Genomic DNA, 13966 nt, shown 5'->3' with positions numbered 1-13966 from the left:
GCTAACCTTTTAAGTTTAAAAAAATAAATTAAAAATAAAAATTCATACATCCTTCATCCTACATACATACATCATACATGTAAAGCCTTTGATTATAGGTGATCTAATGAGTACAGTTCTGGTTTATGTAACTTCAACATGTCTAGCAAAAACATTGATATCCGTCTACATGATCAGGATCAAAAGTCACACACATGTCACCGAAATTAAAGAATGTATGATGGATCATTATTATTTATGTCATGTTAACTCGCATGAAGAAACTGAAAATGTGCAGTTTCTTCATTTAATTTACAATGTGCATCATACATGATACACAACCCTACATACGATTTTGGGTTAAAATAAATTTACAGTTTAAAAACAAATCTCTCAAAAGACCAACAACCATTTATGTCTTTATATTAACCGAGATGAACCCTCAGGGCTTTCAAAACTGAGTGGACAGTCTTGTTTAGTTAACTTGGTGTTTGAAAGCAAGAATTACTGGCGATAAAATAAAGTATTGACATGAAACAGATTTTATTTTGCTGTGTGTGAATCGTGTTGCCAAAACCCACTTTTCTGAAACATCCAACACACCCAGAAAACGGCATGTAGAATCAAACGACACGCAACAATGCATTTAATTTTCATTTGATAAAACTATTTTTAGCAGTGTTCGTCTAGTTTGTCAGTAATGTCAATATTAAACGTTTAAAATGTTGAGGATTACAAATCATTATCCAATGTTGAATGCGCTGGACTGTGGCTAAAGTTGCACTATTATTAATAACTTATTTAATCACTTTCTTAAACTGCCAAAGATTTGAATGCTGGCTGCTTTGTTCCGTGCAACAGGCGCTTCCTGCTCTCCTCCCCTTTTTCCATTACTAGTGGGGGAAAGTCTAAACTTAAACACGTGCAATGTAGAGAACTGAAATAAAAGCACAGTAACCGATATGTCGATATGCTCTCCCGATATAATGCACTGTATTGTAAATGAAAGCAGTTTAATAAGAAAATATCCAGCGCCTTTCCACTCGAATCTGAGAGTAAACACCACATCCGGGCTCCGGCCCCAGCGCCGTGTTTTCCCCTGACGTCACCGGTGTGGCAACAGGCGTCTGCGCGAAACAAAAGCCGCTCAGCGATTGGCTGGCCGCCCGCAGAGCCGCTCTCCCATTGGCCGGCGCCGAGGCACTGCTTGGTACATGATCGGAGTCGGGCAGCCATTTTGTACCAAACAACTCGGAGAGAGGAAGAAGGAGCAGCACTACAACTTCACTTCAGTGCTCAGCGCTTCCACTGGGGTTTATTCTTGTACACCGACCACCGCACCAGAGATATACCTAATCTGACACAACACCGCCAGACGAGGGGATCCGTGAACGGCCAGCCTGAGGAAGTCGGTAAGCGGGTCTCTGCGCTGCCGTTGTTGTTGCTGTGACACTTGGCCGCCATGTTGAGGAGCCCAGCTCTTTGTTTTGGTTCGGTGCCAGAAAGTATGACCTCATTTGTTTTGTAGGAAGGAAAATAACCTGTAAAGTGCATTTATAGCGCCTTACACCGTGTCCGCAGTTCAGTGTTGAGCTCTGAATACGTGACCGCTTTTCAATGTTGTTTGAACCCTTAGTTTTTGCGTGTTAAAGGGGAAACTGTCCGCCAGTCGTTGTTTGCGCGGCGGAGGACGTGTAATGTCCGTCTCTGGCGCAGGAGATATTTCGGTGTTTCGGTGGCAGCCGTCACTGAGCCTCCGGCAGCTGCGGCGTTAGACTAACCCCCGTCCCGTCCTCCCCCTCAGTTCCGCGGCTTCTGCTACAGCCGAGCGCCGGGAGGATTGATGTTCGGCTCGGCGGCACGGCCCGACACCGCTGTACGGCACATGAGCGCCCCGAGTCCCGCAGGCCCCACAAGAGCAACCCGAAGCGGCTTCATTTCGACATCGAGGACCTGGAGCCCGGTGGGAGAGGAGAAATTAAAGCGACCCGACTTCTGCACAACGAAGAGGTGAGGGGGAGGGGCTCTTTGTCCGGCCAATGCGGGCCGGCGGGGCGGCGGCAGATTAATAATAATAATAATAATACACTGAGATTGCCATGTGCTAAAGATCAGTCCTGACAAAGGGACATTACTACAGTCTTACACTGTACACCAGTGGCTACTGGTCCCGGAGGACCTGCCCTCCTGGGGTCTGTTCCAAGGGAGCCCCCAATTACTTAATTGGACCCTTAATTGAACTTGATTTACTAAACCAGTGCCAAGTATAGAATTGTATACGTTTTATAAAAGATGGTTCTTTAATTACACTTTAAAAAGTCCAATAGAAGCAGATTGTTAGTTCAATTAAATCATTAACAGCTCTGGACCCAGCAGGACCAGTGCTGGGAACCGCTGATGTTTATGATTCCCAACTGCTCCCTGGATGTAGGAAGACCAATGGCAGGTGTCCGTTTAGCTGTTTTCATGCCTGGTGTGAATTGATGAACTGAGCAGTGCTTTTCTTCCCTCCTAGGTGACAGCTGGTATAAGAGCAGGATGGGAGGAGGCGAGAGATACAACATTCCAGTTTCCCACCCGGAGCACGGGCTGCTGGTGAAGAACCACCATTTGAACGGCAGCAAGCAGCGCCACAAGGACCAGAACGCGCCGGTGGCGAGAGCCGGTCAGCCCAGGAAGGGCCTCCCCCGCGGGGCTGACGTGCGGCAGGCCGCACACGCAGAGAGGAACACTGTGCGCTTTGCCACGTACAACCAGAACTGGGACACCGCCATGGCCCACTTCAACACTCTGCTTAAGTCCCAGTGCAACCAGAACTACGCCGGGGCCAAGTTCAGCGAGCCGCCGTCACCAAGTGTTCTTCCAAAGCCGCCCAGCCACTGGGTCTCTCTTCCCCTAGCGCCTTGTGATCACCGTGAGGTCATGACCTTCCAGCTCAAGAGCCTCCTGAAGGTCCAGGCCTGAGGAGCTCGGTCAGTCGATGCGACTCTCCCATGTGTCCGCCTGCCAGTAACGCTGCAGAGCTGTGTGTGGATGAGTGTGTGTGTGTGGGATGAGTGCGTGAGGCGTGTGTGTGTGTGTGTACAGATATTTGACGGTGTGGGTAAAAAAGTTCGGTGAGTCTCAGTCTCTGAGCGTTTTAAACTGTGTGGTTTAGTATTGCAGCGGCGCAGACTTACTGACTGGTCAGCACCGGGGAGAGCGCATTCTCATTAAGAACTGGATTTGCTAAGCTTTTGCTTGCCTTTTCTTTCCCAAACTGGCCATAGTTACTTAAAGATGGAGGGTAGGCTTCTCAAAATCTACCCCCCGCCCAATCTTTTTCTTTTTTCTTTTTTTAATTCTCAGATCAGTTTTTCAAACCTTGGATTTTATTCACTTAAATGTAAAGAGAGAAAAAGGAAGATGGAAAGCATAGCAACTCTGTCCCATGAACTTGAACAGGGCTCAAAATTAATATTTTCCTTAGATGGGTAGGTAACAGGAGCCACTTGACGATCACAACCAGCAGATGGTAGACGAGCTCGCTGTCCCGTGCACAGATGACACTTTAAACCTCCGAGCTGACGTCTCGAGAGCCTTGCCTGCTCCACGGACTCACTGCAACTCTTGTATTTTTATTTTTTTAAGGCGCTGTGCGCACTGCACTATAGGAGTTGCTTGGGTACAAGTCTGTAAGTGTTCTGCAATCACTTCCCCTTTTATCTAGGCCAATTTATATCAAAGTACACGCACTAGTGTGTTTACCAAAGCAATACACGTTTCCCTCTCAGACTCAGTTTGAAGTGCCATACAGACCAGTACTGAAATTAGAGTAAGTCTAGAGTTATTTAAGCCTCTGGGACTTTGTGTGTTTTATCTTTTGTATATTTTTTCCTTTTAAAAAGCTTAATCGCAGATAATTTGCAAGAGGACACGGTTGTAGAGATGAACTCTGTCAGCACGGTCTCTGCAGCATTGTTTGCTTTCAAGCATTTTGAAGGGAATGTATTTGTGTGAATGTTTAATATGGCACAGAGGACTAAAGCTGTTGGTTGTGAATTCAGCACTTACGTTTACATAAGACGGTCTCAAGGTGGCTTGCCAATATGCTCTAACTTCTCACTGCCTTGAACTTGTATTCTTCTTGCACTGGTATCGGATTATGTACAAATGCTAGCGTGCTCAATCACCCCTCAGAGACTGTTCTCTCATTGTACGAATCCCTCTAATAACGTTTTAATTTTGAGCCTTGTAAACCAGAGTTGGACACGTGTCTTTTCTTTGCAAGTTGGTAGCTATTGCACCCATGAAGTGCAAGCCTGTTTCTAAAGAGCCATGTAAATGAAATGTAAAACTTGTAGCATATATATATATTTTGCAGGGATTTTGACCTGCAGCATAAGTATTTTTTAGTAAGAATGTAATGGTCATGCCAAGGACGTGACTAGAAAAAATGCTGAAGATATTTTGTTTATATAAAAAAGAAAAAAAGAAAAAAGAAAAAGATTGCGATGAGCACGTGAGCTGATGCCCCTGCACTGTGTAGCGTTCCCAGCGCTCTTGCACATACGTTTTTTAATTTTTAAAAGATGTTTTGTATTGTGGTCAGTGCAAAAGTTTTTTTAAGTAAAAATGATTTTTAACTAACATTTTGCATGTATGAAAAAAACATTTTATCAGCCCGAAAAATAGCACAAAAATCTTTCGCTCACCGTCGAGTTGATGAGGACCTATGCTGGAATTTTAACAATCTGTGGCCTTAGTGTGTCACTGGCTGTCGGGGCGGGTTAGTACACTCGATCCCAGCCGCCTTTTATAATGAGTTTTTCATATTGTAGTGTTTTGTAGTTGTAGCAATTAATTTAATTGTTCATCTTTTGGTTATTAGGGTAGAATTGTAATTGTCTGGTGAGTTCAGCCATCACAACACTGAAGTACTTATGTTTTTTGTTTTTTTTGTACTTGTTCTCTTCATACATGCGAAATAGCGTTGAAAATGTAAACAATTGGCTGCAAATTAGAATCCCCAACTATTGTCACATCGATGTAAACCTGGGTCCCACAACCAAATTCGTTTCAAAATCTAAACCTCAATTGAAATATTGCACTATCGATTTAAATTGGCTGCTAAAATCAATAAAATCCCTTTCCTTGCCCCCCTAATACTTGTCTGGTGTTTCATTGTGCTTGATGTGATATTTCCAGTCCATTGATTTGGAGCAGCAGCCTGGAAAAGGTGAGTCGTGGTTTAAGTGTGTATTGATCAGCACCTATATTGAGCATCTACCAGAGAGGAGGGGTAGTACTGAGATTGCAAGATAAAAATACTGAAAGAAAGGTACAGATGGCAAGATTAAAAAACGTTTTTATCTGTAGGAATCTGTATACACACACAATGGACTGCTGCTGTATACACTAAGCAGCGCCATCATTGCTTATTAACATTCAGAAAATAATACCATCTGTACTAAACACACACATATATAATTCAGTGTGTATTTATATGTATATACACACACGCAACATGGTCTATGGTTACATGGTCATTTCTATGTAACTCCCAACTTAAGTATACCTTCCTTCTGAAGATTTGTCATTTTCTTAACAATCATTTCCATTGGTGTGTAATAAAGGAATTTATTCATTTAGATTTCCATTTAAAAACGGTGGACAATAAAACATGCGTAGAGAGAATTGTCAAGAAAAACCTTTACTGAAAGTTACAGAGGGTGACAAGACAATTCTAGGACAAGTATATACAGTTGCTGCAAGCTCTTGAGCTTAGTATGTGTGTAGAAAAGGTCCACTACTGTACAGTTGTGTGTATATATATCTGCACTGATGGAGAGTAAAAGGAATTCTTACAGGATGGAGGCAGGCTTCTATCTACAGGAGATGCATTGCATAAGATCTGCTTTCCTACACAAAAAGTAAAGTGTGAATATTTACAGTGTTCTTGTGTTTAAGGTAACCCAAACATTGGATACTCTCAGCTCTTCCATCACAAGTTATAACGTGCCTGCCCTTACGCTCAGGAGTGGAGTCGATTGCGGAACTAAAGCGCAGTTTGTTGTGAGAGACTAAATGCACGATCCGGTGTGAAATCTTTAATGTGGTGGAAATGAGACGCGTGTTAACCAGACTGCGGGTCCTGGGACCAAGTGGAGTTGTTTAATTTAGCGGGCAGGTCATAAAAACATTTAAAATTCGATGTGTACAAGGTATTTCAGAAGGATGTGGGGTGTGTGAAGATTGAGCACTTGTGTCCTGTACTATAACAGCCCCTGGCCTGGGTCTGCAGCAGCAAGAGTTAACTGTCATGTTTATTATCACAAGGTTTAATATATTCCAGTGTTTCACCCCTTTACTCCATACACCACCCTCCCATTCAACCCCCTCCTGTAATCAAGCAGGGTTGTAGTTCTCTCCTTGAATCGATACACACTTATAGAACGGGGAAGTGTTCTTAGATGGGTCCTCTTAAGCCAAAAAGTCCAATTAGGCCACAGTGCGAATGGAGAGCTCTGCTGACGCTGCAGCTTGGGGTTGCACACCGCTGGTCTACACTCGATTAGGTCTGTGGATTACTTATTAATAAAGCAGACCGATTGTGATGCACAGAGCTGCTGTACTTCCACATGAATGCAAGAGCTCTGAACATCAGGATGGGTCAGTATTTTGCCCCTTTCCAAAACAATCCCCAGCCCAGATTTATTTTCCTTTCCTTTCGCTTCTTCACAAATCATTGGCATTCACCCTGCTGAGGCCACTGAATCTACACATTGAGAACTTTCATCCACATCCCCCTATTAAACAGCACCACGGCCATTGATTTAAATCACTGTAACTGACCAGCTTCCGACACACGCGTATGCCACACACTGTAACTGAAAAATACAGTATTTTAATAGATTGAGTGTTACAAAATTGAAAATCTCTCCCCCAAAAACTAAAAATGCAATTATGGAGAACAAACAAACAACACTTGAAATCAGCCCCAGCATAATCTCCCTCCTTGTCCCAGGCTAACAATATAGAGCACAACCGAAAAACAGGAATATTCATCTTCCTACTTGAATTCTTACATAGATCTCTATCATTTACACAAAAACAGGGGCACAATAATGAATACAATTAAGTGAATACTTGTCACAATCTAGGTATATATATATAGATTTATATATATAAAAACAAAAAAAAACCTGTTCATTTTAAATGGAAGACCACGATTCCGTGTTTACACGAAGCAAAAGACAAAAAAAAAAAAGTTCCTTAAGTGTCGACAGCTGTAAAATACTTTTAAATGTAGCCTCTTTAGGGAATAGTCTGTTAAATACAAACATATTTTACGTTTGCACACAAGGAACCAAACATCATACAGGTTAGCATAAAAGGTGGCCCATTAAAAAACAACCGTACAGTTTAGATTCCAGCTCCGGCTAACCGCTCCTCAGAGGTTTGTTCCCGGAAACGTTGCTCACTTTATTAATACTTCCCCGGATCGCGGTGCTGGTCGGGCCCATCTTTAGAGCAGCATTCGCTTTAAACCCGAAACAAAAAAACATCAGACCGGCGTGTGGAACAAAAATACTGCGGGTCTCCTCCGGTCCGATGCGTATTCAAGACATCGTGACACATTTGGTGGGGGGGGGAAGAAACAAAAATTAAAACCGAAGCCGTGACCGATACGTCAAAACGAAAGCAAATGGGTCAGGGGGTGGGGGGGGGGATTAAGATCCGTCTAATGGCCGCCGGACTTGCGACCCGCCCAGGACCGGGACCTGGAGCGCGATCTGGACAGGGACCTGGAGCGGGAGCGGGAGGGCGACCTCAAGCGGGAATCTTTCTGGGACTCGGAGCGGGAGCGGGAGTTGGCCGCGGGCTGGAAGTCCTCCACGGGCGGGGTCGGGGACTTGGACCTGGACCGGGATTTGACCTTGGCCTCCTTCTTAGCCTTCGATCTGGGTCTGGAAAGAGAGAGAGAGATCTGGGTTTGGATCTGAAGTGAGAGAGACAGACGTTCCTCCGGGCTTGAGACCCAAATCAAATCCAGTTCCTAACACACAACCTAGTTATTGTGGAACGGTTCACTGAGGGCCACTTTAAAGACGCGTTCAAACCCAAAATACGGTTTTCCAATAACAGGATGTCGGCGTCACAAAAAAAAAAAAAAAGTACAAAATCCCAACAATTCAACAACCTTCAAATGCTCCAAAAGGAGAACCTACCTCTCATTCTCATGGCTTTTGCTTCGTCTGTGTTTCCCGTACGATCGGCCGTGGGAGCTGGGGAGAGAACATTAAAATTCAGACTCAGCGCAGTCGTTCTTCGGCTCCACGTGCAAGACGAGCGGAATGTTGCACAGACCGATTAATTCTTATTTGGAACATGGAAAGAATGCAGAACAAAAAAAAAAAAAAAAAGAGGGGCTGCATCTGAAAGAGGCGAGAGAAACCGTCTGCGATGGTCATCTCTCGCCTGCGCGGAGGGAGAATGGCTCTTACTCTCCGGGGCTCTCTGACCTCCGCGGCCGCCTCTCGTAGGAGTGGCTCCGGGAGCGTCTCCTCTCGTAGCTCCTGCTCCTGGAGCGCCTGCGCCGGCCATCCCGGTCGTAGTCGTCATAGCGGGAGAAGCTGCGCGGGGATCTGCGCTCTTTCATCTTCATCTGATTGGGCGCTGTCGGAAAAGAGCGAAGCGGGAGGAACTCGGTGAGGGAGGGCTGGATTTTTGGGGGAAGGATTCATCACCCAACGTCTTCCTGGTACTGTAATTGCTCTGCTTTTTTTTTTTTTTTTTAAATGATTGACAAGACCTAGGCCTGCATATCAGACAGCACAGAAGAGACTGTGGAACGAGGGAAGAGAAAACAGAAGCGTCTCCTTACTTTTTCGGTCGCCCTGCGCAAACTGGATCTCGATCTGGCGGCCGCACACCCACTTCCTGTCCAGATTGTGCAGAGCGTCTTCTGCATCGCGCACATCTTCAAACATACTGAGCTGTTAAGGCTTTATTGTTTACAGGTTTTGAGATCATGGGATGGGGGTAGAATACTACGGTTGCACACACACAACTACACACTTAACAGCTACAGGTTTGGGGTGTTGCTTTATCACTACGCCACTGGTTTATACAGAAATCATTAGACATTAAACATGCGGTTCTTCTGGGGATTAAAGAAAAGGCAAACAGGTTTTATAACAAACATTCTTGTGAAGTTTAAGCTCCATTAGGGCTCACTTTAGGAAAAACAACAGAATACAAGAGGTTGAAATAAAAACAATAGGTAGTTGAAAAGTTACGGGGCTCGTGAGTTTACGGTTCATAGTTTACAAACTCCAAGGTTGTACAGTATCTAAAGTCATCTGCAAAAATTAACAAATTAAATATAATTTTGGGTAGGATACAAAAATTAGGTTTGTTACCTTAAACATGCTTGACTTTCACCTTCATCTTGACCTTTAACTCTTTAAACGCTTTCCAGAAGAACTTGGTTTCCTGCTTGGCTTTGACCAATAATCTTTTTTTCTCTTTTGCAGACAAATCGAAGCCTTGACGCCCATTTTGGTCCCTTTTTCCTCTTTGTCTCTTCAAGCTTTAAATTCTCTTTATTTTCAACCTTTCCCTCTCTCTTTTCCTTGAGGCCTGATCCTTAAGTGGTCTTTGGCTTGTCTTAATTCTTGGAATCTACTCTAATAGGTTCTCGCTTACTTTCTTTGTGGGGTCTCCAGAACTGTAAGGCTTTATATAGTCTGGGGCAACAACAGAAGAAATTTAAGTTAGGAGACAGGACTTGTAATTTTCGTTTTGTGAATCCCTAAATACAAACACAGCTACAATCAATCATTCATAAAACACTTTCATATTCCCCTTTTCCCAACCCACCCCCATTACCGAAATCATGTAAAAACTACTCAACCCATGAACAACATTTATCTCAGTCCAAATCCAGGGATGGAAATCTCATTTTATACCACACTGACTCATTACAGGTTTTAAAAGATGTAACAAATGTAACCGAATATGGTTTTATATACAAACGGTGACAAATTAAAGGAAAAACCTGAATAAATGAGTGGAGGAACATAGTGAATGCACCTCCAAACAGGTGTACTGCATGATACAATTAAGCAATTAACATCCTATCATGCTCTGTGGCATGTATACAAATGCTGAGCATGCCCAGCTGACCTCAATTTTGGATCAAGGTGCCAGTGCATAAAGCCCTCATTACAAAGACAAATTTGAGAGTTCAGTGGTGCAAAAACTGCACTGGTCTACAGAGACGTGGAAAAAAAGTGATCTGGTCAGAGGAGTCATCCTTCACCACATTCTGGACAAGTGGGCGAGTGCATGTGTGGGCCACCAAGAGAACGGGACAGGCCTGACTGCTGGACCCTACAGTGAGGGGGTCCGGAGGCTCTGTTATGCTGTAGGGGGCATTTTCCTGGCATGGTTTGGGTCCACTTGTCCCCTTAGAGGGAAGGGTCACTGCAAATCATGACAAAGTTACTCTGAGTGATCACCTTTATGTGGTGACACATTTCTATCCTGATGGGAGTGGTCTCTTCCAGGATGACAATGCACCATCCATTGGGCACGAGGGGTCACACAATGGTGTGATGAATATGAAAATGATGCAACTCATATGTTATGGCCTTCACAGTCACCACATCTCAACCCAGATGAACACCTATGGAAGATTGTGGACCGACGTGTTAAGACAGCACTCTCCACCACCATACCGAGACACTTTAAGTTGGTTTTTCGTTTAATTTGTCACCCGTTTGTACATTGTGGTTACTCTGGAAGTCTAAGGTTGGCAGGTGTATGAAAAATGATATAAATATCAGAACCAGTTATTGACTTAAATTACCAACAGCTATTAAGACCTGAAATGGGTCACCCGGCTTTCCAATTGTGTTCTTTCTTCCATCCCTGAAAGCAGCCCAACTTTTACGATTATTAATTTTTGTTTACAAACTCTGCCTTAAGCAATTCCCACATGTGTCTGAGAGTGGAAGCTTGAATCAATAAAGCTTTAAATGTCAAAAAGACAAACTGTGGTTAAATATATAGGCCTATATTTACCTAAAAGGGAAAAATCTCTAGACAAGAAAACCAAAACATTTCACATTTTGCATCACATCCCCCCTTGCAGATAAAATCATTGCTTTTACCCCCTGCAAAGGTTAGTAGTTTATTTGTGAAGAAAGGATATTGAATGTATGCAAATCCTCTTGACCGGCGAGTATAGAAGTCAACTGGAATGTAGACATCTACTATTGGCCCATAACGACCAAACTCACGACGTAAATCCTCAGGCCTAAAGCACCGTAAAATGATAGCAGCTTTATTTTACTGGTTGGTACATAATGTGCCTTATCAGTGAAACACATCTACACGGTTAGTGGTCCACAGGGTTCACTTACCACGCAGAGGAATCACACACATGTGGACACAAGCCCATGCATTTTTTTTTATTTTGTATTTAACAGAAGTGCCAGCATGCCAGTGTCTGAATGTCAGATAATGCAGTTTCCACAATCATATTTGACTGATATGCACTGCATTTGCAGGATTTCAATTCTGCAGTTGGATGAACGGTCAATTCCCCATAATAATGAGGGGTATATGGGACATTCCAAGTCGTGAAACCACTGTACTTTTTATTGGTTTGATTTTGAGAGGGAGGCGATGGTTTTAAAGATGAATCATTGCAAATGACGTTTGTGTCACTGCATGCAGTAATAGATTAGGAAAAGTGCCTTCATGTTAGATCAAGATAAAAATAAAATCATGTCACTGCACACCACTCTTGTAAAGTCCCACCCATGTCAATTTCTGATCACATATCTGCATGCCTTGGAGTCCCAGTGAACACAACCCACCTCTCCCACCACCCCACTGTCACCAACCCTCTCGCATTACAGCTGTTCAACCAGATCCCCTTTAGTGAAACTGAAGCTACTTTTATACTTCCTACGTGCACAATATCACGACGAGTGGCCGAAAACTATATTCACTTATTCTGCAGAATCGTGGTTGATTATTCTTAACATAAAACGGTTTGTGTCTGTATGTGTCAGACAGAGAGAGAGATGCTTTGTGGTGGATATTAATCCGGTCAAAGCTTAAAATAACAGGGTCGCTACTGTGCACTGATGTACGTCTTTGGGCATGCAAGTACAGGCAGACGCCCCCTTCCCCACTATTGGTGTAACGCTCGTTTTAATGAAGGCAATCTGCTGGTGCATTGCTTCAGCGGAGATCTACACTTTAATATAATACAAGCATCACAAAACACGCACAAGCGATGGTTACTCGCTCGGTGTTTGTAGAAAATAAGAATAAAACGCAGATTCACGGATTCCCAGCACTTCTTCAATTGATACATCGATAATGTGAGATTTTAAAACGATGGCCTCCTAACTGCACACTTGCGAGGCGGAGAAAGTGTTAATGTGTGAATGCGGGCCTGCACGCGGCGGGAGATGCCGATGCCACGCACGCACGCACGCACGCGCGCCCCGCACAGCACGCGACTGCGCGGCGGACAGGAGCGCGCGGGTCCATGCGTGGCCAAAAAGTCGTCCTGCGACGAATAAACACAGAAACACAGGAACACACGAACACACGAACACATACAGCCGAGTCCCTCCCGCGTCACAGGCCCTCCGCCCCCCGTCCGACCGAGAGGCCCGCGCCGCTGCAGCCCGGGCCCGGTCACATTCCTGCGGAGAAGAGCAGCACAGCGCACGGCCATCGCTCACCTGGATTCGTCGGAGATATTCCTTATGAACAGAGACGTGTTTGGAGGCCGCAGGTACCTGGCCATGGCCACAAAAGTCTCCCCAACGAGCGCTATCGGAGCGAGAGAGGCCGGCGCCGAAACAATCGCAGTTAAAAAAAAACACAGCGAGGAGCGCACTGCGCAGGCGCGGTAAAGACGTAGCGCAAGGGCAGCGGAGACACGTGATTTCCGCTGCAGAGCCGCAGACGTTGGAATGTGGGCGGGGTCAGTGTTGCAGGCAGCCAATCGCTTCGCAATGACGGCTTGTCACTCATTTGTTATGCGACCAATCCCCTGCAGAAGACTCCTGTCAGTGCTTTTTATGCGGCCAAGGTTTGTCTATATGTACGGATCGCCGTTCGGGACATACGGATGTTAATGCCACTCTTGTCAAAATGCGAATTCTAGATGCTTACTGTAAAACGACACTATAAAACATCCAAAAAGTGCACAAAGCAATGTGCCAATAGTTGTTAAACTTATTTCTGTGTGGAAATAAATGTATAATTTGATAAATGTTTAATGTTGGTTGATTCCCTTTATAATCATTAATAAAGTACAATATATTTAGCTGATTTAATATGTTGTTTATTTTATTCAGCCTTTTTTGCTCAACTTTAATTTTGATGGTGACTGAGAATAGCTATTTTGCATTTTATTTATGATAATAGTTAATGTATGTGGTGGTTCTCTGGTGCACAAGGTAGGTCTACAAAATATGTTTTATGTTAAGGAAACATAGGCTGCTAAAACTCAAATAACAATGTATCATTATCTGGCAAAGTGACAGGATTTGGCATCTGCTGTGTCCCAAACCAACAGTGCCTATCTGGTGCTCAATATTGCCAGGTGACACTATTTGGCATTAAATACCTATTAGCTCAATCGGAAAAGCACCAGACTCTTATCCTCAGATTTTAATATTTTAAGATTAATTAAATATACCAATGCATAAATAGCTCTATATATGTATCTGTCCTCAATAAGAAGTTCCCAACTATAAATTCTCTCAGAGGGATATATACACTGATCAGCCATAACATTATGACTAGTGACAGGTGAAGTGAATATCACTGATAATCTCGTCATCATGGCACCTGTCAGTGGGTGGGATATATTAGGCAGCAAGTGAACATTTTGTCTTCAAAGTTGATGTGTTAGAAGCAGGAGCTACTGTAGGTCAAATTGCTGAACAAGTGAATGCTGGTTCTGATA

General features: G+C 43.9%; 2 protein-coding genes across 3 annotated transcripts; one reads left to right on the top strand and one right to left on the bottom strand.

Annotated features, from left to right (window-relative positions):
• Positions 1–1184: 1184 nt before the first annotated feature.
• On the top strand, positions 1185–5124 carry pnrc2 (proline-rich nuclear receptor coactivator 2). The gene is made up of 3 exons (XM_066717542.1): positions 1185–1391; positions 1784–1989; positions 2495–5124. Exon 3 carries the CDS (start codon positions 2518–2520, stop codon positions 2941–2943), a length of 426 nt encoding a protein of 141 aa, XP_066573639.1. The 5' UTR covers positions 1185–1391; positions 1784–1989; positions 2495–2517; the 3' UTR covers positions 2944–5124.
• A 1721-nt stretch (positions 5125–6845) lies between these two features.
• On the bottom strand, positions 6846–12909 carry LOC136763493 (serine/arginine-rich splicing factor 10). 2 transcript variants are annotated; one of them, XM_066717541.1, is made up of 6 exons: positions 12732–12909; positions 11180–11284; positions 8846–8949; positions 8484–8637; positions 8190–8246; positions 6846–7928 (listed from the first exon to the last, which is right to left on the bottom strand). In XM_066717541.1, the coding sequence occupies exons 1-6, from the start codon at positions 12794–12796 to the stop codon at positions 7703–7705; spliced, it is 711 nt and encodes a 236-aa protein (XP_066573638.1). In that variant the 5' UTR covers positions 12797–12909; the 3' UTR covers positions 6846–7702. The 2 variants fall into 2 exon arrangements, with proteins under 2 accessions (XP_066573638.1, XP_066573637.1); XM_066717540.1 differs by having other exon boundaries at positions 8466–8637; positions 12732–12908.
• Positions 12910–13966: the final 1057 nt, after the last annotated feature.

Source organism: Amia ocellicauda, chromosome 11, assembly GCF_036373705.1.
Source record: "Amia ocellicauda isolate fAmiCal2 chromosome 11, fAmiCal2.hap1, whole genome shotgun sequence".
NCBI classification, from domain to species: Eukaryota; Metazoa; Chordata; class Actinopteri; order Amiiformes; family Amiidae; genus Amia; species Amia ocellicauda.
The sequence above is the reverse complement of the archived record's forward strand: the minus strand, read 5'-3'. Positions and strand labels throughout refer to the sequence as shown.